This window comes from Callorhinus ursinus, unplaced genomic scaffold (assembly GCF_003265705.2).
Source record: "Callorhinus ursinus isolate GAN/ISIS: 27379988/994484 unplaced genomic scaffold, GSC_fseal_2.0 scaffold10, whole genome shotgun sequence".
NCBI classification, from domain to species: Eukaryota; Metazoa; Chordata; class Mammalia; order Carnivora; family Otariidae; genus Callorhinus; species Callorhinus ursinus.
Genome location: NW_027397072.1, coordinates 19,800,451 through 19,825,352, shown reverse-complemented (window position 1 = coordinate 19,825,352; position 24,902 = coordinate 19,800,451). Strand labels below are relative to the sequence as shown.

General features: G+C 46.3%; 2 protein-coding genes across 12 annotated transcripts in view; one reads left to right on the top strand and one right to left on the bottom strand.

Annotated features, from left to right (window-relative positions):
* ITSN2 (intersectin 2) overlaps window positions 1–4,608 on the top strand; it is a 137,823-nt gene extending 133,215 nt beyond the window's left edge. For all 11 annotated transcript variants that reach the window (XM_073897048.1, XM_073897043.1, XM_073897047.1 and 8 more), the window contains 4 exons: window positions 388–470; window positions 2,597–2,680; window positions 3,116–3,289; window positions 3,729–4,608. In XM_073897048.1, the coding sequence (XP_073753149.1) occupies window positions 388–470; window positions 2,597–2,680; window positions 3,116–3,289; window positions 3,729–3,886 (499 nt within the window). In that variant the 3' untranslated portion in view covers window positions 3,887–4,608. The remainder of the gene's footprint in view (window positions 1–387; window positions 471–2,596; window positions 2,681–3,115; window positions 3,290–3,728) is intronic.
* Window positions 4,609–5,610: 1,002 nt separating this feature from the next.
* FAM228A (family with sequence similarity 228 member A) lies at window positions 5,611–23,856 on the bottom strand. The gene is given in 6 exon segments (XM_025867825.2): window positions 5,611–6,802; window positions 8,656–8,800; window positions 16,338–16,494; window positions 16,619–16,698; window positions 21,654–21,730; window positions 23,767–23,856. Coding segments are annotated over 6 exon segments (618 nt in total). The 3' UTR covers window positions 5,611–6,733.
* Window positions 23,857–24,902: the final 1,046 nt, after the last annotated feature.

The window sequence follows — 24,902 nt, the reverse complement described above, 5'->3', positions numbered from 1 at the left end:
GCAGCAGCGCAGCTGGGCACCTGTGATGGCAGGCTGGGGGCGCGCCTCCCCCTCTGTGCACCTGCTGCTGGGCCCAGTTTCAGGTCGAGTGTCCCTCTGTGGTGCTGAATTGCTACTGCCGCAGCGCACTGCATCGTCTCCCCCAGGCGCCAGCACCTTGCCAGTGCCTGGCGTTCCATGAGCAGTCAGTGACTGTCTAGAAATTCCCAGCTTGGTCTTCAAACAGCAAACGAGTCTTTCAGTTGAACGAATATCAGGTCTGTGATTGGAAGCTTGTCGAAGCCAAGGTTAGCACAGGAGTGAAGAGCTGAGTGCAGAGCTCCAGAGCTCCTGGGTGAGCCTGGGAGCTGTGTGGGGAAGCCGCCCCATGGCTGTGTTCTTCTCCAGGACTGCCTGGGTCCAGAAGATCAAGGCGGCGTCCGAGCAGTACATCGACACGGAAAAGAAGAAACGAGAGAAAGCTTATCAAGGTAGTGGGTGGTGCCCCGAGGGTTGGAAGCAGCTGCCAGGGGACCCCGGGGAGGGGGAGGGGGAGCGGCCCCACCCTCAGGACGCCAGCTGCCGCTCCTGCGGGGAGGGGGCTAAACAGGGACAGCCGGAAGGACCACACTTGCGGGGGGATCGGACAGCAGAACCCCCCTCACTGCTGCTGCTGCCCTCAGGGCCTCCCTGAACCCCTACCCACTACACAGATGGGGGCATCCAGTGCCAGCCCTGGGACCTCCCTTCTCTCTGTGGCAAGCCCACTTCTGCTTGGTCCATTTTACTTCACCCAGCTTCACTTCTGTGCCTGTCTGCCTTCAGCTCTGCTCCTCCTCTGCTCCCCGGGCCTCCCCCACGTCCACCCCTGCTCCTCCCTTGACACCGGGGCCTGAATCTCAAGGTTTTCCTCCTCCTCGCCTGCGCTTCACCGCACTTGCTGTCCCCACCCTGTGCAGTTGGCTCCCTCACTTGACACCAGTGACCAAACCCACGGCGCCACTCGCTCTCCCCCCTGAGCAACCCCCTCCCCCACACGCAATGGCAGGAAGTCAAGGCCCCTCCTCCGCTTGTACCTGGAGCTCCGCCCTCGCCTAAGCCTCTCTGTCCCTCGGCTCTCTCAATTTCATGGAAGTCATGCTGGGCTGCTTCCCTGAGCCCACACCCCAGACACACCTGGACTTCTGCCGGACAAATTCTTACCCCAGACTCAGGGCGCAGCCCCACTTCTCCCCTCTCCCTCTGCCTCGCCCACACCACTGCCTGATTGAACAAACCACCTCGGATCACACACACCCCCCCCCCCCCCCCCCCCCCGGCCTTCCCTGTCCAGTCCTCCCCCTTATGTTCCGCTGCTGTAGCTGCAACTCTGTTTTTTTTATTCAGGTTTCCCTTATTTTGTTATATACTCTTGAAAGGTATGTGTAAATTGGCTTTTGCTGATTGAATCTTATTTTAATGGCACTTCAAATGCTTGCTATTGAAAAATCAATGACTGATTTGTAAAGCATATAACGATCTCTTAAATTGGTAAAAGACATAAATCAGAGTTTTTCTATTCGTTTGCTTAACATCAATATCTACACATATTGTTATGCATTTTCTAGATGTTCAATTCTTTAGACATTTATTACTTACTCTGTGCCAAGCCCTGTGCTAGTCCTAACTGGGCCTTCAAAGATGAATATGGCCCAGCCCTGCCTTTGAGGGGAACTGAGTGTAAGGGCCGCGCTGGAAGGGTTGGCAAGAACGGGGGGGGGGGGGCCACGTCTCATAGAGAAAGTTTTACATGTCCTAAGGTTTGAAAAATCAGTAGCTCACCAAGCAGCCTTTTTGTTTTTAAACCCTTGAGGGCAAAACCTGCTTAACTTCCTATTTGCCAAGATAATCTGAGTTCACAGACTCATTTTGAGTACACCCTCAAATAGAATAAGGTCTTAAGTGAAACTGCTTTATAAGCTGAAGTGTTTACACGTAACTGGAATGATGGTGGGTGGCTCATAGACGTTGGCACCGGATGGTGAATTTTTACCTTGCCAGTGACGGCTCTTTCTCAGACTCAGTTCTGCCCTGTGCGGAGGTGGCAGTTCCCAACAGCCACCCTATAGCATAACTGTACAGTTTAAAAAAGACTTTTGTAGAGGTCTAGCACCGTGCCCAACACAAAGTATTCAATAAATGTTAGCTGCTTTTAAGTGCCGAATGGATATAATGTCTTGTTACTGTTGCCAGTTGCTAGGCGACTGAGGGTAAATGCAAGGCTGAATAAACACCAGCTCTGCAGCAGCCTCTGCTGGGAGAGGAGACTCGGGGACGCTTGGAGCCCGGGATGGTGGATGCCCAGAGGAGGGCAGAGATGGGAGTAAAGCTGGGTGTGCATCTCCAAGGCTGGGTAGGATGCAGACAAGCAGAGATAGTGGACAAGGTGTCCCAGCAGGTGACACAGCCTGGGCAAAGGCAGAGCAGCCAGATGCTGGTCGGCCAGGCCCAGTGCTGTGGCAGGGGACACTGTGAGTGTTAGGGTCAGTTAGACAGACTGTATCTACAGCTCAGTGTCCGGTGCGCTACCTGCAGGCTCAGGGAAGAACTTAACAGGGCTTGTCTTCCTCTCTTGCAGCTCGCTCTCAAAAGACTTCAGGCATTGGGCGTCTGATGGTGCAGGTCATTGAAGCTACAGAATTAAAAGCCTGTAAACCGAATGGTAAATGCTTCTTTCATTCAACAGAAGTGGTAACTGCCCTGTTCTTTGCTGATGACTCTTCTGAACATTGAATAACAGGACACTTAAAAAAATCAGTGTTTCCAGTGCCACTAAAATGGTTGTTGGACCATTGTTATCATCAGTGTGTTTTCCCAGTAAGTTCCAGTGCCTCCCTCCTCAGTGCGTCAGAGTCGAAGCCACACTGACACTTGCCCAGGCTCGTGGGGAACAGTTGGGGCCCTGGAGCCCGCACGGTTGCTCCCAGGCTTACGGTGCTGTCAGCCCCGGGGACACGGAGACTACCAGGCACATCTGGGCCCCCACACAGTGGCTCCTGCTCTTGTGGTTTGGATCCCGCTTCTGCTCAAGGAAGGCGCTGTTGTCATTTATTTTACCTACACATGCCACATGCGTCTTTGGTTTGTTTTTGTTCAGGAAAGAGCAATCCATACTGTGAAATCAGCATGGGCTCCCAGAGCTATACGACCAGGACCCTCCCGGACACGCTCAATCCCAAGTGGAATTTTAACTGCCAGTTCTTTATTAAGGATCTCTACCAAGACGTGCTGTGTCTCACCATGTTTGACAGAGACCAGTTTTCACCAGATGGTAAAGTATAACTCGACCAGGGAATCTGAAGTTTCCCCAGTACTCTAGAATTTGGGGTCTAGGTCCAGGGCACTTGGCTTTATTTTTACCCCGTGACACCTAAGGAAAAGGACACGGGCCCGTGGGCACCCGCAGCTCCCGTGGGAAGCAAGGCTAGGGAGGGGGTGCCCTCTCAGGGGCAAAGGGTGGCCTCCAGGGTATTTCCATTACGGACCCCAGTCCCTCCCAGCACCTCCTGAGTGGCTGACCCATTCTCTGGAGCCCAATGAGGCAGTTTCCCTCCTGCACACCCCTCATTCTGCACGCATCCAGTCACAGTAACAGCCGTTAAGCTGGATCTGAAAGTTTTAAGAATGTCTTCAGACACTCTTCCTGGGGTAGTTTTCTTTAACGGCTTTTATAAAGAAGAAACTTTGACTCTCGCATGTCTGTTCACCAGATTTCCTGGGTCGTACTGAGGTTCCAGTGGCAAAAATTCGCACAGAACAGGAAAGCAAAGGCCCCACAACCCGCCGACTCCTGCTGCATGAGGTCCCCACGGGGGAGGTCTGGGTCCGCTTTGACCTACAGCTTTTTGAGCAAAAAACTCTCCTGTAGGGACCTCAGGGATCTGCCCAAAAGGCTGGGGCTAGAGCCAGATGGACGGTGCTGCACCTGGGCCGAAGGAGCACCGCCGGCTTCATCCATCGTGGGCCACGCACGCCGGGGCTATTTTCTTGCACACTAAATTGCTAGCAATCTATGCAAACATGATCTTTCCTATAAATAAACCAAACCCATAGCACAGTGCCTTGTATTAGTGTTAACATCTTTGGCTGTTTTTAGATGCCAGGGTTTCCATTTTCAGGGCTATAAAAAGTATTAAGTGGAAATGAGGCATCAGAACACCAGACGCTACCCCTGGTCGAACGTGCCCAGGGCAGGTGGTTCTGGTGATGCTGTAGTACCCCGTTGCCGGAGGCCTGTGTCGGGCCACAGGCGCTCAGGAGGTGGAGGACCAGGGAGTGTGGGCACAGCCTCAGGCTGAAGTCTGTCTACTCTGTGCACTGAATGAAAACACAGACTTGATCATTTTATTCCCGATTAGATTTTATCATCTCTGCTGAGACAATAGAGTTTGAAATGTAAAGGGGAAAGCTTGATTTACTTTAAATACTGTGAACTCTAATGATATGGAAATATTTTTCAACTTTAATTTTCTGAAGTATAAATTATTTATGTAAATTCCTCATTTTGCCTATTTCATAGGACGTGCATCTTTAAGCTTTATCATTGCCAATATGTACAGAAAGAATAAAAATATAAGTTTATGAATGTAACTTCTTTCAAAGTTTGACTGATTTAATTTCCACCTGAAAGGCTCTTAAAAGGTAAGTTCAGGATGCTTGCGTGGCTCAGTCGTTAAGCGTCTGCCTTTGGCTCAGGTCATGATCCCGGGGTCCTGGGAACAAGCCCTGCATCGGGCTCCCTGCTCGGCGGGGAGCCTGCTTCTCCCGCTCCCCCTGCTTGTGCTCTCTCGCTTGCTCTCTCTCTCTCAAATAAATAAAATCTTTAAAAAATATAAAAATAAAAGGTAAGTTCAGGGGTTGCTGGTAATGAAACCAAATTTCCTTTCTGCGAGGGCGGCAAAAACCAAGGGCAGCATGGGGAGGGGGAGTGCCTAGGAGACCCTGCAGCCTCGTCTTGACTCTCACTTGCTCTAGGACTCTGGCACGTTTACCTACTGTTTCTGGGGCTTGGTTATCTTTGGTGGTGAGACTGCTGACCTCTGTGGGAGCAAGACCCTTTGAGTCCTTCTGCTTGCCAGGTGAGCAGGAACCTGAGAGGTAACTTAGAACAGACATTACACATCCTCAGCAGGCGCTCGGCCTCCAGCTCCAGCAGCACCTCTCTCTCCCCTCCCCCGTCCTGTCAGAGCCACATCTACACCGTCCGAGCTGCTTGTTTGGGCTCTGGATTTTGAAGTATGCAATTTGTTTTGAACATAACATTGACAAAAATAAGTTCTTACCCACTAAATCCCTGGGTTAATGAGCACAGCTGGAAAGAGTGGTCTTTTGGAAAGAACCACACAGGCTGCAGGTACCCTGATTCTCAGGGAGCTGGAAGAACAAGAAACATTCAGACGTCCCTCCACCCCAGTCCCCATTTCTGTCTAAACATAATCACTGGGCAAAGAAAGGCTGGAAAACAGAATTCAGAATATTCAAGTAAAAAAAAAAATCATAATTCCAGGTATTAATCCTGGACGCTGACTTGTTAAAACTTAGATGTAAAAGAAATATGGCCCAGTGTCAACAGAAGAGATGCCACTCAACATGTGAAACCAAAACAACTGGATATATTAATTAAGGAAAAGTTTGGCCAGTCAGGCACAGCCTCGCTTATCTCCTAGAGGGTCTCCCCTAGGGTCTTGAAGCAAGTTTTGTGTTGGTTTTGGAGGCAGGTATGGGCCGATGTCCAAGTCTGCGTCTGACTGGACTTCCAAAGCCTGAGACTGTCACTGATGGGTCGTGCTGGTTTAAAACCAGTCCTGGGGTTACTTGTGACCGGAGCTACAGAATAATCCTTTTCTCAAGATGGTGAGGACTTGAATTCTCACTGGGATGAACTGTGGCTAGAGCCATTTCTCCTTGTCTACATATGTCCGGGTTCTCTTCAGATTCAGGACAGAGGAGCCTGGAGGATGTGAGTCAGACAACTTCTCTGAAACTTCAGAGGACATTCAATGTCTGTACTCTCAGCAACACCAGTCACCTGCTTTGACCTGCCCCTGAAAAAATCAAGTTCTCTCCTGACTGAAACGTGAGCTTGATTTTCTGAAGGGTGAGGGAACGGAGTGTGCCTTTAGGCTACTTGCATCCCCCGGGGAAGGACTGAGCAGACCCGAGGGATGCCCAGCAACGCCCACCCCACCCCCGAGCTCTTCAGGATCAGGATGCTGTGGCACACCAGCAGGATAACCACCCTCTGAAAGGGACCCAGATCCTGAGCAGTTTGACGCACATTACAGGGGTGAGGAGGGAGTGTGCTCTGGTGATCAGACCAGTACTTTGGCACCAGAGGGCCTGGACTTGGAATCGAGAACGCTGCCACGCCGACCTTGAACAAGTTACTGAACCCCTCTGAGCTTCATGTAACGGGGGATAATACTACTATCTTGCTGTGAAGACTTTTACATGAATATAAAATACCTCACCTAGTTCACAACAGGAGCTCCATAAACGGTAACTATTATGATGTGCTTATTTCTTGCCCTATCTTACACATCTGGAGACAGAAAAACCTGTCGGCAGCATTTTCACTGTGGCGCAGACGCTACAAACCAAAGCTCAGCGAAGCTTTATTGCCAGTGGCCTCCCTGCAGATGGCACGGCTCCTGGCAGCCCCACCCGCGCCGCAGCTACAGGGAGGCCCGGTGCTGCCCCAGGGCCTCTGCCGTCGTCACTCTCCTTTCCACGGGCCGTCCCCAGCCGCCCAGGATCGCGGTCTGTGCTGTCTGCTTCCTCCCACCTATGAACAGAGGGAAGCGCTGAGTGGAGGGAGAGGGGCTGACGGGGGAAGGGAGGAAGGCCTCGGAGGATCCCCCCCAACACTCGACCCTCCTGCCTGAGCTGAGACCTTCCAGGCAGCCCTCTCCTCGCCTCTCCCCTGCTCTCTGGCTTCTGCAAATGCTCAAGTCCTATGTCTTTGGACTCCACACGGTACCAACCTTTCTGTGGTGGGACAGAGATGACCAGCTGTCCACAAAACACTTGCTCTCTCTGCCACTGTGCTCAGAGCGGCAAGAGGCTGCTTTTCCCAGCACACTACCCCCCAAGGTTAGGGACAGCCATGTGACTGTCCTCCCCGGTTGGAACATGCGAGACCTGGCCCACCCACCCTCCCAAGGCAGCACTCCTCCATGACCTCTTCCCTTTTCAGGTGGACAGGAATGAGTTCCCCAGAGCAACCTTGGAATCTGGGCAGTGAAGATGACAAAGGTTCCCTCAGCCAGAGTCCCAGAGACTGCATGGAAGAGGGACAGCCTGCCAACCCGCCCTGTTCTGGCACCTGAGCAAGAAATAAATTTCTGTTGTGTGTAAAACACACTCCGTTTTTGCCTCTTGTGGCAACAGCAGTCAGGCTCCCCTGCCAGGAGGGCAGAGCTGACCACTGTCCCGTTCAGAACCGACTAAGGGACTTGGCTCTCAGAATTATTCCCAGAAGAAATTGCTGAAGGGGGCGCCTGGGTAGCTCAGTTGGTTAAGCAGCTGCCTTCCGCTTGGGTCATGATCCGGGGTCCTGGGGTCGAGCCCTGCATCGGGCTCCCTGCTCGGCGGGAAGCCTGCTTCTCCCTCTCCCACTCCCCCTGCTTGTGCGCTCTCTCCTCTCTCTCTCTCTAATAAATAAAATCTTTCAAAAAAAAATTTTTTTTAATTGCTGAGGAGAGTGGTATGGAAACTTAACCATATAAGGAAAATCCGTTTCTCTCTGAGAGACCGGGGAAAACAATGGGCTTGGGTAGGACCTGGGTCACAAAATATCTAACAAGAATTTCGTGCTACAGAGAACTAGTCCCTCGTCCTCCGGAGGGACTCTCGCCTTGTGCTGGAGGCGAGAATGGGGCATTTGGTGAACACAAAGATCCACTGCACTCCAGTCAGTCATGAACCCCTTAGAGTTCCCAGGCACCTGGAGGCTTCTCTGGAAGCATCCTCACCCTCAGGCATTAGGATACAGGATGTGGGAGAGGATGGAAGGGAAGATGTGCCGATCAGATTGTGAGCTCACGGTAAGAAACCTGTGCGTGGAAAATGCTTACATATAACTTTCATGTATCTAAACCATCATGTGGCCTAATTTTTAGTATAAATTTCATTTCAGAGGATTCCCACCTATTGTGACTACACTAAGGAGAACAAATTTTTCTGGTCTGGGTTGGATGTCTAAATGGTAGAAAAATGGCAGATGAGCAAAAATTCCAGAAAAAAATGAGGAAATTTTAGAGGGCAGAACTCCATGGCCAGGGTTTCTCTCATCTTATAAGGGCACAATCTGTCCCCCAAAAGCAGGGTCCAGGATTCCCCAACGTGGCTCCTTTTCTGAGTTTCCAGACCCCAGGCTCCCTGCCAAAAGCTGTCCCATCTATGCAGCAGCACCAAGCCCAGACGCAAACCCATCATTTCTTGTGCATTAAATAAAGCCTCATCTTCCTCCTCTTTTTCACTCCTTTCCTTGGCTCCTGCCTTCTCTGCCCTGGGGAACCCATGTGAGAAGGAGGGATCTGTCAGTGGCTCAGATTCCACAATCAACGTCTGCTCTCTTGTGCATGCTGCAAACGTACGCCATCCCAGCCCCGCTCCCCCCAGATCTCGTCCACTCACCACACAATTCTTCTCGTCCCTTTTATTCTCCTGGCTGAGCTTCGAGGAATGAAACATCCTTTCAAAAACAATCTGACTCAGGTCAGTAGTCTTGTTCTCTTTATCGGGTAGACATTTCTTTCCTGAATAGGTAAGTTTTTCAGAACTGCAAAAAACAAAACAAACAAACAAAAAAAAAAAAAAACAGAAAAAAAGGTATCTCAACTCCATACAGAATTGTATTGTTCAATAATTGTCTGAAAATTAATTTTGCAAACTCAGTACTCCCTTCTTGAAAAGGAAGGACTGAGTGGACATCACTTGGTGGCTGCCCACCAATCAGTCTGCCCCACGCACACGTCTGCTGACACAACCATCAGACAGTCGTGTGACCCTTGTCTGCATGTGGCTGAGGTAGCCGGTCCAGGGCTTCCGTCCCTACAGTTATACGTGGCACAGGACGGCTTTCAGGCAGTCCCGGAGAGCTCAAACCAGAAACTCAGGCAGGCGCAAGGCATCCATTTTCCAGCACACGCACAAGAAAGCAGAGAAAGTCAGTGTGCAGAGAAAGGAAGCAGGTTCACAAAGAAGCTCTGATGAAAGCCACAAAGTCCCAAAGAGGAAAGGACATGGCTCTCAGTCCTTACGTAGCCTGGCTGTCCTCATGACTGCTATAGTCTGAATGTGTCCCCCCAAAATTCATATGTTGAAACCTAACCCCCAATGTGATAGGATTAGGACATGGGGCCTTTGGGGGCTGATTAGGTCACGAGAACAGAGCCCTCATGAATGAGTGCCCCTATAAAAGAGGCCCTAGAAAGCTCCCTTGCCCCTCTACCATGTGAGAACACAGCAAGAAGGTGCCATCTAACAACCAGGAAGGGGGTCCCCACCAGATACTGAATCTGCCAGCACCTTGATCTTGGACTTCCCAGCCTCCACAACTGTGAGAAATAAATTTCTGTTGTTTATAAGGCCCCCAATCTCTGGTATTCTGTTATAGCAGCCAAATGGGCTGAAACACTGACCGTAGCTTTGTAACAGACCATTGCTCTCTAACCTACCAAGGCTCCTCCCACTCCCCCCCTTTTTTTTTAACTTAAGAAGGATTCTGCTTTTTGTAATTAAACTGTCTCTGACTAACATAGCCATCTTGTCTTTAAGTCCTTTTCTTACCTTACTGAGCAGCCATGTGGAGGCACCTCTGGGTGTGTCCTCCCAGAGGATCTCCCCAGAGCTGCCCCCATTCCTGCCCTGGGAAGCCCAGGCCTATCTAAGCATATAAGCCTTCTCCTCCATTCCTCCATATCCTTCCTTCCTTCCTTCCTCCCTCCCTCCCTCCATTTCCTTCCTTCCTCCCTTCCTCCCTCCCTCCCTCCCTCCCTTCCTCCCTCCCTTCCTCTCTCCCTTCCTCCCTCCCTCCCTCCCTCCCTCCCTTCCTTCCTTCCAAAAGCATTTACTCATCCTCTACTGCATTCCAGCTAAGTGCTGGGAACACCACGATAAAGACAACACAGTCCCTTCCCTCGGTGGGCTTGCTGGGGTAAGAAAAGGCAGATGGAGGGTGTGGTGGCATATCCCCACATGACACTTCACTCTCTTGCCTGGATTGGGATGGCCAGCAATGAAAAGAAGGGGCAAAGGCAAGAACCAATGTGGCAGTTCAGGTAGTTATAACGGTGCTGACTTGACCCAGATATTTTTGTAGTTTATTCATGTATCTTTTCTTTAAGGGAAAAGGATTCTGTAGATGAAGACAGAAAGGGTGGCAGGGTCCAGACAGCACCTAATGTGCTATGTTAAGAACCTGGACGTTATTGTAAGGGTTATGGGAAAATACTGAAGGGCTTTCAGTTGGAGAGGGTTGATCACTTCAGAGAGATTTCTCTAGCTGCAAGGTGGAGAATTCACTAGAGGACACCAGACTAAAGGAGCTGAGGAGCAAGAAAGTGGGGGAATGAGGAAATAAAGGCTTTGTCTCACTGGGGGGATAGGGAGTTGTATAATTATTAATGTTTAAATTAAAACTGTTAAAATTTATAAAGAAGCCAAGGAAGCAGAAATAAAACATAAAATTTCCAAATCAGAAGGGGAAACAGAAAGCAGCACTGTTCAATCCAGCAAAACTCAGGGTGAGAGACAAAAAGGAAATATCAAGAGAGCATGACAGGACTTCTATTTTTTTGTGTAGAACTTACAAGTTTGCACAGGCCAACACTCCTGCTGCAACAACTAGAAAAGCAGATATTTACCACCACCCCTAGAAAAAAAATTCCAAATTTTAAAGTCATTGGACAATTGCAGAGAGGAGAGAGCTCTTTCAGAATGAGCTGGCCATCCCTGGCTATTTTCTCTGCTGAGGGAATTTGCCAACCTCGGGTAGCAAGGTATGGACTGATTCCTGCATGATCCCAGCATATCTTTGGTGGATTTTTTCTCCCAGGCCTGGTTGTTATCTTGGCAGGTAGGTAATTAACCTTGTTCTCAACATCTTCCTCCCAGTGGTAGGCAAGTGCATTGAGATAGGGTCCCCGTGGGGGATGGAGACCCTCCAGGCCCTGAGTCCAGACAGCCTTCCCCAAATCTATCTGAAAAAGAATCAAATAAAATGCTAGAGCTATAAAAATAAAACACCTGAAAATAACACACTGATGGGTTTAAAAAGAGATTATTAGACACAACTGAAGAGATAATTAGTAAAATATCTAGAATCAAGTATACAGTAACAAAAAAAGATGGAAAATACACAAAAAATGGTAAGAAACAGTGAGGATACAGTGACATAGTGAGAAAATCTAAAATATGTTTAACTGGAGTACCAGAAAGAGAGGAGAGAGAGAATATGGCAGAGGTAATAAAGAGAAAATGAGAACTACCCAGAATTGATTAAAGACATCTATTTACAGGTACAAGAAAACCTATGAATTCCAAGTAGGATGAATAAAAAGAAATTCACATTTAGAAACATCATATAAAACTACAGAATGAATCAGACAACAAGAAAATGTTTAAAGCCCCCAGAGAAAAAGACAATTTCGTCAAAGGATCAACAGTGAGACCAGCAGCTGAGTTCTCAACTGAAAGAGCAGAAGACAGTGGGATAGGAGGAAAGGGAAGGTGGTGGTGGAGGAAGACTCTAGGCTCACCTTGTCCCACAAATACAACTAGATAACTATCAAATCATCCTAAATACCCCAAAAATCAACCTGAAGACTGACAGAACAACTTCCACAACTGAAGGTAGAGAAGAGGCCACATCAAAGAAGGTAGGAAGTGCAGAGACACTGTCTGGGAAAGAAACAGATCGTGGCTGGTGGGAAGGGAGCTATGGTGGTGGAGAAGGATGAGAGCCAGACTAACAGGGGGAAACAAATCCCTATAGTAATTGGCTTGGAAAACAAGAGGGGCTGAATTTCATGAGTTCTTGCAAGCAGTGGGACTTGAAGCCTGGAGTTCTAAAAGTCAGTATACTTGGCTCTGGGAGAGCTTGGAGGACATTGGGGGTGCTCTTGGAGAGAAGTTAGGGGAAACAGCCTGCAGATATATAGTATGGAAACAGTGATCTGAAGAGCACCTGGGACACACAGTGGGGAGATTAGCTGTTCATCTCAGAGCGTGTCCCAGAGGGGCAGCATTCACAGAGAGATGCCTCAAGGAACCGAGGAACCAAGGAACCGGCAGTCACCATTTCCCTCCTGTACCCCTCGGAATCAGCACAAAGCCACCTGTGGGAACCAGTGCAGCAGTGACACTCTGCCCCACCCCATGCTCCAGTGGAACTGCCCTTTCTGAAGTCATGCCTCCCTTAGTCCCAGTGCAGCAGGCCATCTCCCCCACAAGACGGGCACATACTTCTACCCACACCACATCTCCCGACCTGGGAGCTTTGCAGAGACTCAATTCCAGGGCAGTGGTGGCAGGTCCCATTTAACAAGCAGACCAGGGACCACCTAGCTAAAATATACCACATTCAGACCAGGGACCAAACATGCCCACAACAGGCAAAGAGAGCCTCTGGAGATGACTGGCCTGAAGGATAAAGTAGTCAGGACAAAAGAGCAGAGTACACACACCACACACTGGAGACACTTCCAGAAGTGCCAGGCCCTGGGGAACAGGAGACACTACAAAGCAGAGCACTATAGACCTCTTCTTCATAAGACCATTACCTTCAAGAACAAGATATGTAGTTGACTTTCCTAACACACAGAAACAGGCATAGAGTCTTAGACAAAATAAGAAGACAGAGGAATTTGTCCCAAATGAAAGAAAAGGACAAGACCACAACCAGAGATCTAAACAAATGAGATAAGTAACATGGCTGATGGAGAATTTAAAGCAATGATCATTAGGATACACTCTGGACTTGAGAAAACAATGGAGATATCTGTGAGACCATTAACACAGAGATAAGGAATAACATTGCAGAGATAAAGCGCTCAATAAACACAATGAAACACACACTTGATGGAAAGAACAGCAGGAAAGAAAAGCAGAGGAATGAATTAATGACCTAGAAGACAGAGTAATGGAAAATAATCAAGCTGAACAAAAGAGAGAAAAAAGAATTAGGCAAAACAAGAAGAGACTTAGGGAACTCAGTGATTCCATCAAACATAGTAACATTTGTAGTACAGGAGTCCCACAAGAAGAAAAGAAAAAAGGGCATGAAATTTATTTGAAGAAATAATAGCTGAAAACTTCCCTAATCTAGGGAAGGAAACAGATATCCATAACCAGGAGGCACAGAGAACCCCCAACAAAAATCAACAAAAGCAGATCCACCCCAAGACATATCGTAATTAAAATGGCAAAATACAGTAATAAAGAAAAAATATTAAAAGCAGAAATACAAAAGGAGACAGTTACATACAAAGGAAACCCCATAAGGCTATCAGTGAATTTTTCAGCAGAAACCTTCCAAACAAGAAAGAGTAGCATGATATATTTAAAGTGATGAATGGGAAAAACCTGCAACCAAGAATATTCTATCCAGCAAGGCTAGGAGGAGAGAAAAGAGTTACCCAAACAGGGGTGCCTGGGTGGTGCAGTTGGTTAAGTGTTTGACTCTTGATCTCAGCTCACGTCTTTTTTTTTTTTTTAAGATTTTTATTTATTTATTTGAGAGAGAGAGAGAGCATGAGTGGGGTGAGGGGCAGAGGGAAAAGCAGACTCCCCACTGAGCAGAGAGCCCAATGCGGGGCTCAATCCCAGGAACTCCAGGATCATGACCTGAGCCGACGGTAGACACTTAACTGACTGAGCTACCCAGGCGCCCCATCAACTCAGGTCTTGATCTCAGGGTCCTGAGTTCAAGCCCCTTGTTGGGCTCCATGCTGGGCATGGAGTTTACTTAAAAATTAAAAAAAAAAAAATTTTTTCCCAAACAAAAACCAAAAGAGTTCATGGCCACTAAACCAACCCAGCAAGAAATACTAAAGGGGACTCTTGAGTGGAAAGACCAAAAATGACAGTGTGAAGGCAGGAAACACAAAAGCAGTAAAAATGAATATTTCCATAAAAAATCAGTCAAGGAACTCACAAAATAAAAGGATGTATAAAATACGACACCATATACTTAAAACATGGGGAGGAAACAAACTATCCCGAAAAATACATAAGGAACTTCCAAATTCATTCTATGAAGCCAACAATACCCTGATACCAAAACCAGATAAAGGCACCACAAAAAAAGAGAACTATAGGCCAATATCTCTGATGAACATAGAGGCAAAAATCCTCAACAAAATATTAGCAAACCAAATCCAACAATACATTAAAAAAAATTATTCACCACAATCAAGTGGGATTTATTCCTGACATACAGATGAACTAACAGACATGTGAAAGATGTTCATCATCACTTATCATCAGGGAAATGCAAATCAAAACTACAATGAGATGTCACCTCACAACTGTCAGAATGGCTAAAATTATAACAACACAGGAAACAAGTGTTGGCAAGGATGTAGAGAAAGGGAAACCCTCTTACACTGTTGGTGGGAATGCAAACTGGTGCAGCCACTCTGGAAAACGGTATGGAGGGTCCTCAAAAAGTTAAAAATAGAACTACCTTATGATCCAGCAATTGCACTAGTGGGTATTTACCCAAAGAATAGAAAAACACTAATTCAAAGGGATACATTGGTCCTGGGACCTATATTTACAGATTTATAGCAGCATTAATTACTATAACCAAGATATGAAAGCAGCTCAAGTGTCCATTGATAGATGAATGGATAAAGAAGATGTGGGGGGGGGTGTGTGTGTGGGAGGGAGAGGGAGGGAGAGAGAGAGAGAGAGAGAGAGAGAGAGAGAGTGTGTGTGTGTAATGGAATTATTATTCAGCCATAAAAAAAGAATGAAATCTTGCCATTTGCAATAACATGGATGGAGCAAGAGAATACAATGCTAAGTGAAATAAGTCAGAGAAAGACAAATACCATACGATTTCATTCATATGTGGAATTTAAGAAGCAAATGAGTGGGGCGCCTGGGTGGCTCAGTTGTTAAGCGTCTGCCTTCGGCTCAGGTCATGATCCCAGGGTCCTGGGATCGAGCCCCGCGTTGGGCTCCCTGCTCTGCGGGAAGCCTGCTTCTCCCTCTCCCACTCCCCCTGCTTGTGTTCCCTCTCTCGCTGTGTCTCTCTCTGTCAAATAAATAAATAAAATCTTTAAAAAAAAAAAAAAAAGGAAGCAAATGAGCAATGGGGGAAAAAAGAAAGAGAGAGAGAGAGAGAGAGACAACCCAAACCCAAGAAACAGACTCTTAACTATAGGGAACAAACTGACAGTTACCAGAAGGGAGGTGGGTTAGAGGATGGGCTAAATAGGTGATGGGGATTAAGGGGTACACTTGTCAAAATGAGCACTGGGTGATTAAAATACTTATTAAAAAATAAAAATCCTGTGGGAAAAAGTCTTTGAAGTGGTTATCATAGGAAGACGATAGATAGATCAATCTGCTATTAGTAACACCTACTGGAAAATTTGGTTAATGCACCGGGACCATCTTTTTTTTTTTAAGATTTTATTTATTTATTTGAGAGAGAGAGAGTGGGAGAGAGCACGAGAGCAGGATGAGGGGCAGAGGGAGAAGCAGGCCCTCTGCTGAGCAGCGAGCCCGATGCGGGGCTCGATCCCCAGTCTCTGGGATCATGACGTGAGCCGAAGGCAGACAGTTAACTGACTGAGCCACTCAGGCGCCCCGGGGCCAGCTTTTAAAAGTGGGGTGCTAGCTCAGTCAGTTAAGCGACTGCCTTCGGCTCAGGTCATGATCCCAGCGTCCTGGGATTGAGTCCCGCATCGGGCGCCCTGCTCCGCGGGGGGTCTGCTTCTCCCTCTCCCTCTGCCCTTCCCCCCTGCTTGTGTGCTCTCTCTCTCTCAAATAATAAAATCTTTTAAAGAAAAAAATTTTTTAAATGGGGTTCTATCCTACAGGTGTGAATGGATTTTCTTATCAAGTTCCTATATGTTGATTAAAACCATCTTCTGGGTAGAATAAAAAAAAAATAACAGCAGATATCTACTAAAGGAAAATAACTGTCAACCTAACATTCTTAATCCTGTGAAAACATCCATTAAGGATGAAGGTAAAATCTGGAAAAGGCTATATATATACTGTGTGATTCTAACCATATGACATTCTGTAAAAGGAAAAACTATAGAGAGAGTAAAAAGATCCATTAGTCAGTACATCCTTACCTGCATTTACTATGAGTTCTGCTTATCACAGATCTCACAGAGGCTTTACGCCGCTCTTTTGGAATAACACTATGTAGAGTAAAAGTGAATTGGGGCAATTTGGCATAAAGCCCAGCCTTCTCTAGGTCTTTAAATTCTTTTAAGGTGTATCCTTTTCCTACAGGAAGATTAAAAAAAGAACTAAATCAACACTCTTAAAGTCAACTCTAGTCACTCTTGGGGTAGGAAATCACCAGACAATTAGAAGTGTCTAAAAACAAAGCCCGGCGGTCACAAAGCACCTGTCTCATACTGAATAACAGCTCTCTTCTCTTCATGCATCTCTTGCTATCTTCTAAACAGAGGAATCACAAAATGAGGGGGCCATAACGTACAAGAAAAATAACTTTGAGGATCCTAGTACAGTTTGTATTAAGCTCTCTAAATCTGTTGAAGCATTCAAATATGACCTTATTGTACATCAAAGAAAAAGGACCCATGAGTAATGTCAATCCACAGAGCGGGGAAAGGGTAAATGTCACCTGTCTTATGACAGGACATTCTGCTGAGCCAGGAGTGGCTGACTGGAGGGAGGGCCACCCAGATAGAGGCAACATACTCTGTCAAGAGTTCTACTGCATCGGCCAATAAATATTTGCTGACACCACTTTGTGCCACATCCCAATGAGTTCCTGTCCTCAAGGATCTCTCAGTCTGGAACAGAAAGTCATACACAGTGACAATCTAGTCATGAGAGGTATCAGCTCAGGATGCTTTAGGAGCACAAGGCAGCGCTCCTAGGCAGCCTGGCAGAAAAAGAGCTCCTGGGAGACCTGACAAGCGGTCTTTAAGGATCTGTGAGAACAGAAGGGCAGGGAACCTCAGTGTGGGGAGTGTCAAGAGGCTGGGCTACAGAGGATGCAGAGAAAGGTGGCCTTCTCCTCCCCATTCCTGATTAGAGGCTTTAGACTAGGGGCCATTTTCCCCTTCTTCACTTTCCTCCATACACCGAGCCCGATGCTGGTCCCCAAAGTATGTATGGGGTAAACAGTTACTGAATAAGCAAGGCAGCAAAATGACTGACCACCACCATACTAGCAAGTTTCCCAGAGCCAAAAGAACCTTCTTATCTTCATAACAGTGATCTGCCTTGGTTTTCTGGGAGAAGCAAAACAAAAACACAAAACACCACTTCCCTCTTCAGAGCCACACATATTTTTTAAATGACCTCTAATACCAGGTGGCTACTTTTGCTACACAGGAGTAAAACGCTGGAACCTACATCTCAAAATTTTAACTCCTATATCGGTGAGTTTGAAATGTGAAGACTCATTATCAGCCCAACTACTGGTTCTCTGGGCAGCCTTTCCAGCAACCCTCCTTCCACTCTCCACAGAAAGGAGTTCTGCCTCCTGGGCCAGTGCCCCCCGCACTGTGACACCTGTCACACCCCACTGCACTTCCTCTCCCTCCTGGGCTTCCAGTTTGCCGAATGGGAGTGAAGGAACACACACATGTAAATTCCCCAGTCGGTGAAATTACTGTAGGTTCCTGTTCTAAAACTCAGAGGAAATCCTTCTGTAGATTTTTTTAATGAATACAGAGTAATTACAAGACTTCTAAAATGACTAGGTTTTCCTACAAACCCAGAGCCTCTAAGAATGAATAAATGAATGAATGAATGAATGAATGAATCTTACTTAACTTTCCATAATTTGGGTCTATTTTTGCCATATAAAAAGGATTGCATACTTCAGGATCAGAAAGGTCTCCAAATACAATTTCCTTTAGGAAAAAAAAATACACCTAAGAGCAAATCACTGCATACGGAGGTGTTTTGAGATTCAAAAAAAGCCAAATGCTTTATTCTGCTTTTATATAAAATCATAGATTCAAAGGGTTATTTATTTATTCAAGGAACCTCAGAAGTAATTTAGACTGCAGTGAGAGCCCACCACCTTCTGGGAGAAGTAATCATCAAGCTTTAGTCTGAAGTAATCAACCAGCCTTAGTCTGAGAACTTTCTGCTCCACCAGGCAGGTACTTTGGTCATTCTAAGCAACAGTTTTTCCTTAGGCTGCCTTGTCACTGGACGGGGGAGATACTAGCTCTCTACCCCAAAGCAACACAAAATTTATCTACCCATCACTCACATGCCAGCCTTTTAAATATTTAAAGTTTTCATTCCCTCTCCTGTCCTCTCCTCCATGGGCTAAAAACCCCATATTTCTTCCCACTTTTCCTCCCGCTAAGTGTTGTCAAGTCTTCACCCTCTTCTCAAAGTTCTGCAACTGGTGAGGGTCCCCTCTACAGTGCGCATGAGGAGTGACAGACAGCAACAGGGGGACTTGGATGCTTCACTCCAAGTCCCACCTCCCTTCACACAGCCTAAGAGCTCAGATGTTTTCTTAGAAGTCAGCTCCCACAGTCGACCCACACTGATTTTACTGTCATTTAAAACCACTCACACTTATGGGTGCCTGGGGAGCTCAGTCGGTTGAACGTCTGCCTTTGGCTCAGGTCATGATCCTGGGCCCTAGGATTGAGCCTGCTTCTCCCACTCTCTGTGCCCCTCCCAATCCCTACTTGTGCTCTCTCTCCTGCTCTCTTGCATGTTCTCTCTCTCTCTCAAATAGTCTTAAAAAAAAAAAAAAAAAACTAACTCACACCTCAACACATGCCTTTAAGATTTAATTTATTTATTTGAGAGAGACAGAGACACAGCATGAGTGGGGGGAGGAGGCAAAGACAGAGGGAGAAGCCTACTCCCCACTGAGCAGGGAGCCCAATGTGGGACTCAATCCCAGGTCCCTGAGACCATGACCTGAGCAGAAGGCAGACGCTTAACCGACTGAGCCACCCAGGCGCCCCAACATATGCCTTTTCTAAGGCATGGCTTCATGGCTTCCCCATCCTATACTTGTGCAATCACATTTCTGGGCACAATTGTAAGACTGTGCACTTTGGTTTCGACACTGAGCTCTGCCTCTTAGAATGCTTAGGATGAAGTATTTAATGTTTATATACAAAAATTTTGCTCAGCAAATAAATACTCTGACATTCCAGGCAAACTACTCTAGAGCTCTAGTCAATACCTGGAAATCTAGACAGATCTAAATTCCAAAAGAGGGTCCTGATCTCAAAGTTAAAACAGAAATAAATCTTCAAAAGCAGCAGTCAAAATTTTATTGTTTTGTAAAGCCAAACTGAAGAACAGTATGTAGAAACCAGTGGTCCCTATGCCTAGTGGTTGGTTAACTCAACAGCCATGGAACCCCCTTCTCCCTTGCCCTCTTCCTACTCGAGAGATTGGAAAGCCACACACTCTCTTTCCTCGCCCTGCTTCTAGCTAGCATTTGTGATATGACCCAGTTATGGACAAGGGGACCTAAGGGGAAATCTGCTAGGAGCTTCTGGGGATTCTGCTTCCATATCAAAGGATCAGGTATAAGAAAAGGGTACCCTGGCACCATTCCTTACCCCTTCTTCCTGCCTTGAGCACAGATCTAACACCTGAAGCTGTAAGTAACCAAATGTGCTTACAGATATAAGAGTGATGAGGAGGGCGCCTGGGTGGCTCAGTCATTAGGCATCTGCCTTCAGCTCAGGTCATGATCTCAGGGTCCTGGGATCCAGCCCCACATCAGGCTCCCTGCTCAGTGGGGAGCCTGCTTCTCCCTCTCCCTCTGTTCCCTCTCTGTCTTTATCAAATAAATAAAATCTATAAATAAATAATAAAATTTGAAAAAACCTCACAGTACCCTTTTATTGGTGTGCTGTAAAAAATATTCAAAATTCTCGTTTCATTTTTTCTGACCCTCTGTATGAAATTACTTTGTAATTCTCTGCTGAAAAGGCTCTGCAACATTTTCAATCCATTTTTTATGTAACATCTCTTTTCTTCTTTCCTTAAAAATATCCAGATGCTGAAAATATGTATCCAATCTCTAATGAAATGATACAAACAAGGAAAACAAATTATTAAGAAGTTTTTTACTTACCGTCATTTGAACAAGGGGGGAAAACACTTGCTCCCACTCCTAAGCTCTCAACATATTTGGGTTGCAAGGTCCTAGCATGAGATAACTGAAGAACATAATAAAGTTCAGGAAGAGAACCTGAGAGCATAGAGCAGGAGGAAGCCAGGAAAACTTCTAAACCAGAAGTGATTTAACCTGCCTTCAGGTTAAATCACAGCCAAACCATTCCTAACTCATGAAACTCTTGCTTCTTTTTAAAGATTTCAAAGCTTTCCTGTTACCCATGGCATGTCCCCAGGCTTCATCCTCAGTAAAGTCTGTGACAAAATTGGTAGAGTACACTAGACTTGCTCCAGCACCTCTCTCTGAATCTATAGGCGGTCAATCCTCTCTTTCGATGCTCAAATGAGAGTATATGTGAACTTCCTTTATAAATTATAAATTACAATACAAACATTAAAGTACCATTTTAACACCAAATTTCAATCTCTCTCATTAAAATTAAAACTCCTTTGGGGCACCTGGGTGTGTTAAGCATCTGACTCTGGGTTTCAGCTCAGATCCGGATCTCATGGGTCCTGAGATGGAGCCCCTTGTTGGTCTCCGTGGGGAGTCTGCTTGAAGATTCTCTCCTACGGCCCCTCCCCGCCATTCACTCTCTGAAATCAATCAATCAATCTTTAAAATTAAACTCCTTTAAGTTTATTGGGGTGCCTAAGTGGCTTAGTCGGTTAAGTGTTCAACTCTTGATTTCAGCTCAGGTCATGATCTTAGGGTCCTGAGGTCCAGCCCCACATCGGGCTCCAAGCTCAGTGGGGAGTCTGCTTGAGATTCTCTCCCTCTGCCCTTCCCCCTCCCACTCACACTCTCAAAAATAAATCAATCTTAAAAAAAAAATTATCTCCCTTTCCTTTTGCCCCTCCCCCCTTGTACTCTCTCAAAAGAAAAAAGAAAGAAAAGGGGGAAAAATCTCCTTTAAGTTTATTTATTTCATAGTAACTCTCAGTACTAATTGGTCATTACCCTTAAATACTATTTCTGGCGGTTTTACATAGCCCCATTGTGATGTGGGACCATATGAGAAAGAGATAAGTTTGAGTCAGAAAGAATTTCTATTCAGTACCAGAACAAAGAGGGGAAGCAGTTAGAACAATCTCTTGGATCCCTTACGGGCAGATCTAGGAACCCTGACCTCCTAGTGATCCTGCAAGGAGGTGGTGCAATCTCAGATCTATGTTGTATAAATAAAGGAATCAGAGGAGGCTCCTTCTCCCAGCAAAATGAATCTCTGTGACGTAGTAACACCCTCTTGGCCATGCACCACTCTTGCTTACCTAGAACCCACAGTCTGTAGCCAACTCTTACTTTCGCAACGTAATTTTCTCTAAATACTATTGCATGTATAGCTTCATCAATGTCTTCTCTAGCTAATGCCTAAAATTACAGAATTGATTAGGATGTAAATCCTGACGAAACCAACCAGAATGACAAAACTTATTGTATTTTACCAATAGTTTTACTGTATATCCACTGCCTGTTACTGCAAAGAATATTTTGTAACTTTTCATTAAGGAAATTTTCAAACATGATTCTCTTGTGAACCCATCACCCAGGTTCAATAATTATCAACTGAGTCAATCGTAGTTCATCTACATCCCTACTCACTCTCCCCAGCCCTCCCACCCAGATTATTCTGAAACAAATCCTTTATACATCATACCATTAAGTCACATTTCTGAAGTACTAAGAAAGCTTACTAATTAAAGGGATCCTCTAAAATGAATCCTCTTTTCAGGCATTCACTAGATATGTTTTAAAGGGCCCCTGAAGTTCCCGGCTTCTGCTAGGTCTCTTTATAAGTCAAAACCTTTTTTTTTTTTAAAGATTTATTTATTTATTTGACAGAGAGAGACACAGCGAGAGAGGTAACACAAGCAGGGGGAGTGGGAGAGGGAGAAGCAGGCTTCCCGCGGAGCAGGGAGCCCGATGCGGGGCTCGATCCCAGGACCCTGGAACCATGACCTGAGCCGAAGGCAGATGCTTAACAACTGAGCCACCCAGGCCCCCCCAAAACCTCTTTTTAAGTAAAAAGGAGCCAGTTAGTGGCAGCTCCTGGCCAAGGACCAAGATTGTCTTTCATCTAGAGACTTGCTGTTTCCATTATGAGTTTGAATAAAACTGATGCACTTAAAACCTCACCTTAGGGCTTTTCATTTGGATCACTATGAACTGATCCTCCAGCTTTTATGCTTATAGGACTAAGGAGGAACAAGTGGGAAAACAATAAAAATCCAGTATCTGGAAGAGAAATGCTATTACCCAAAAGAACTGTGTAAAAAGATCCAGGTTCTTAAAACTGTATTATTCAATCTCTGATTCTGCCACAGTGAATGCATCAAAACAAACTAAACCCCAAATCAAATAACACATCTGTGAATAAGAGAGATCTCAAAAAGGAGAGTTGTAGCTTTATCCATACATTTAACAGCAACAAATGGGATCTAAAGTAATATTCAAACAGCTATTCGGGTCTTCAAAATAAAACTCTCTTGATAATATAAGCAGAATCTTGCTTTAAAGCCTTCTTAGACTTACTTAAGACAGCAATTGGGGCGCCTGGGTGGCTCAGTTGGTTAAGCAACTGCCTTCGGCTCAGGTCATGATCCTGGAGTCCCTGGATCGAGTCCCGCAGGGATTCTGCTTCCTCCCTCTGACCCTCCCCCCCTTCATGTGCTTTCTCTCTCTCTCTCTCTCTCAAATAAAATAAAATCTTTAAAAAAAAAGACAGCAATTGAAAAATCATATAAAATAATTAAATGTTTTCCCCGATGCTATAAACTCAAAATAAATCCGTCTATTTATTTGGAGAAGTAGAAACATCTACTTAAACAAACATCTTGGAAAACCACATTTTTTTAGCCATCCTATTAATGTTAGAAAATGTTATAAGTACTATTGATCACGTGTCTGACTTTTGAACCCTTTTTGAACCACCTTTTTGATGGAAATAAAGTTTTTGCCTTCAATAGCTCCTTCTTCGTGATTTCGCCATAAAATAGAGGAAGATTTCTGGCAACACTTTTAAAACCCCCCGTTTTCTGTGTGCACACGCACCAATACTAAAGGTCTCACCACTCTTAACTGCTACCACGGCAAAAGAAAGGAAATATCCAAGAGCTTTTCTTTACAGTGAGACAAATTATAGGATCATATAAAATAATGAAACTTTATGAGGAAATCATTGCTTTACCAGACCCTTAAGTATCAGAATTCACTGGGGAGTGCAGTCCGACCCCACTCTTGGCCACCTTTGATCGTGGATCATTCATTCCCATCCACGGAATTTTTTTCTCTGCCAGGCGCTGTTCTAGTTCTAGGGACTACAACCGTGACTGAGACAAAAGAGTTCTCAGGGGATTTATGTCCCATCGCCCAAATGACTAACGTCCCAAAACGCCACGTTCCTTTACCTCCATGAAAGCAACTGACTCTGGCTCTGGCCATTTTAATCTTTCTGGCCTGAAATGTTCGCCATAGGCGAGCGCTTTCTTGGAAGCCATAGGTAACAGGATCCCTGAGGGGAGAGAGTAAATCCAAGAGACTTCGTAACGCAGAACGCAGTTTGAATGCCCCGCTCTGCCATGCCGTCCTTGAGTAAAACAAACAGAAATCCTTGGCGCCCTGGAGCTTCAGTTTCCAAAGGGGTGGTTATGCCTCCCCCACGTGTGGCTGCGGGGTCGGCCAGGGTCCCTGACTGCCACTCCCATCCCTGCTCCCCCTCACCGCCCCCGCAGACTTCCCGCCTTGGGGGAGCGCCTGGCACCCCCTACCCAGCCGGCTAACCCGCCAACCCACCGCCAGCGGGTGACTGGTGACCCAGGATTGCAGGGAGGGAAAAGGGAGCGTCCTTTTAAAACCGAACTATAGCACTGGGCTGAAACCTGAGCCCCGCTTCCCTGGAAGCTCCTGTCCCAGCAAGGGACGTCAAGGGTGGGGGAGGTCAGGGCGGAGATGGCCCGCACACGAGGGGCCTTCAACTGCCTAATCCAACACCACCCTATGTTTTGTTTCAAATAAACTGACGTCTTGTAAATTAATACTACAGAGAACGTACAGTTTACCTGTATGATCTAGGGCTATGATTAGGAGAGGGGTGATTTTTAGCATCCCCTTTGTCTAAGGAAAACAAAATCCTGCTCTCCTTCTAGGTCTTACTGTGTCTTCCCCTGACTAGGGGTCAGACTCAACACGAGCCAGAGGGTGACACGCAGAATCAAAATCAGCAAGTGGGTAATCATACTCAAAATGAATTCTTAAATTTTCCGAGGACTGTTAGAAAAACATGGGAAGGGGAGCGTGAGTAGCTCAGTCGGTTAAGGGTCAGCCTTCAGCTCAGGTCATGATCCCAGGGTCCTAGGATCGAGCCCCGCCTGGGGCTCCCTGCTCCGTGGGAGCCCGCTTCTCCCTCTCCCCCCTGCTCATGCTCTCTAATAAATAAAATCAGAAGGGGGAGGGGAGAACACGAGCAGTGGATGTTAAGGGTACCTGACCAAAGGGGACACACCTACCTTGACTCAGGAAAGATCAAGTGAATTGAGATAGGCAC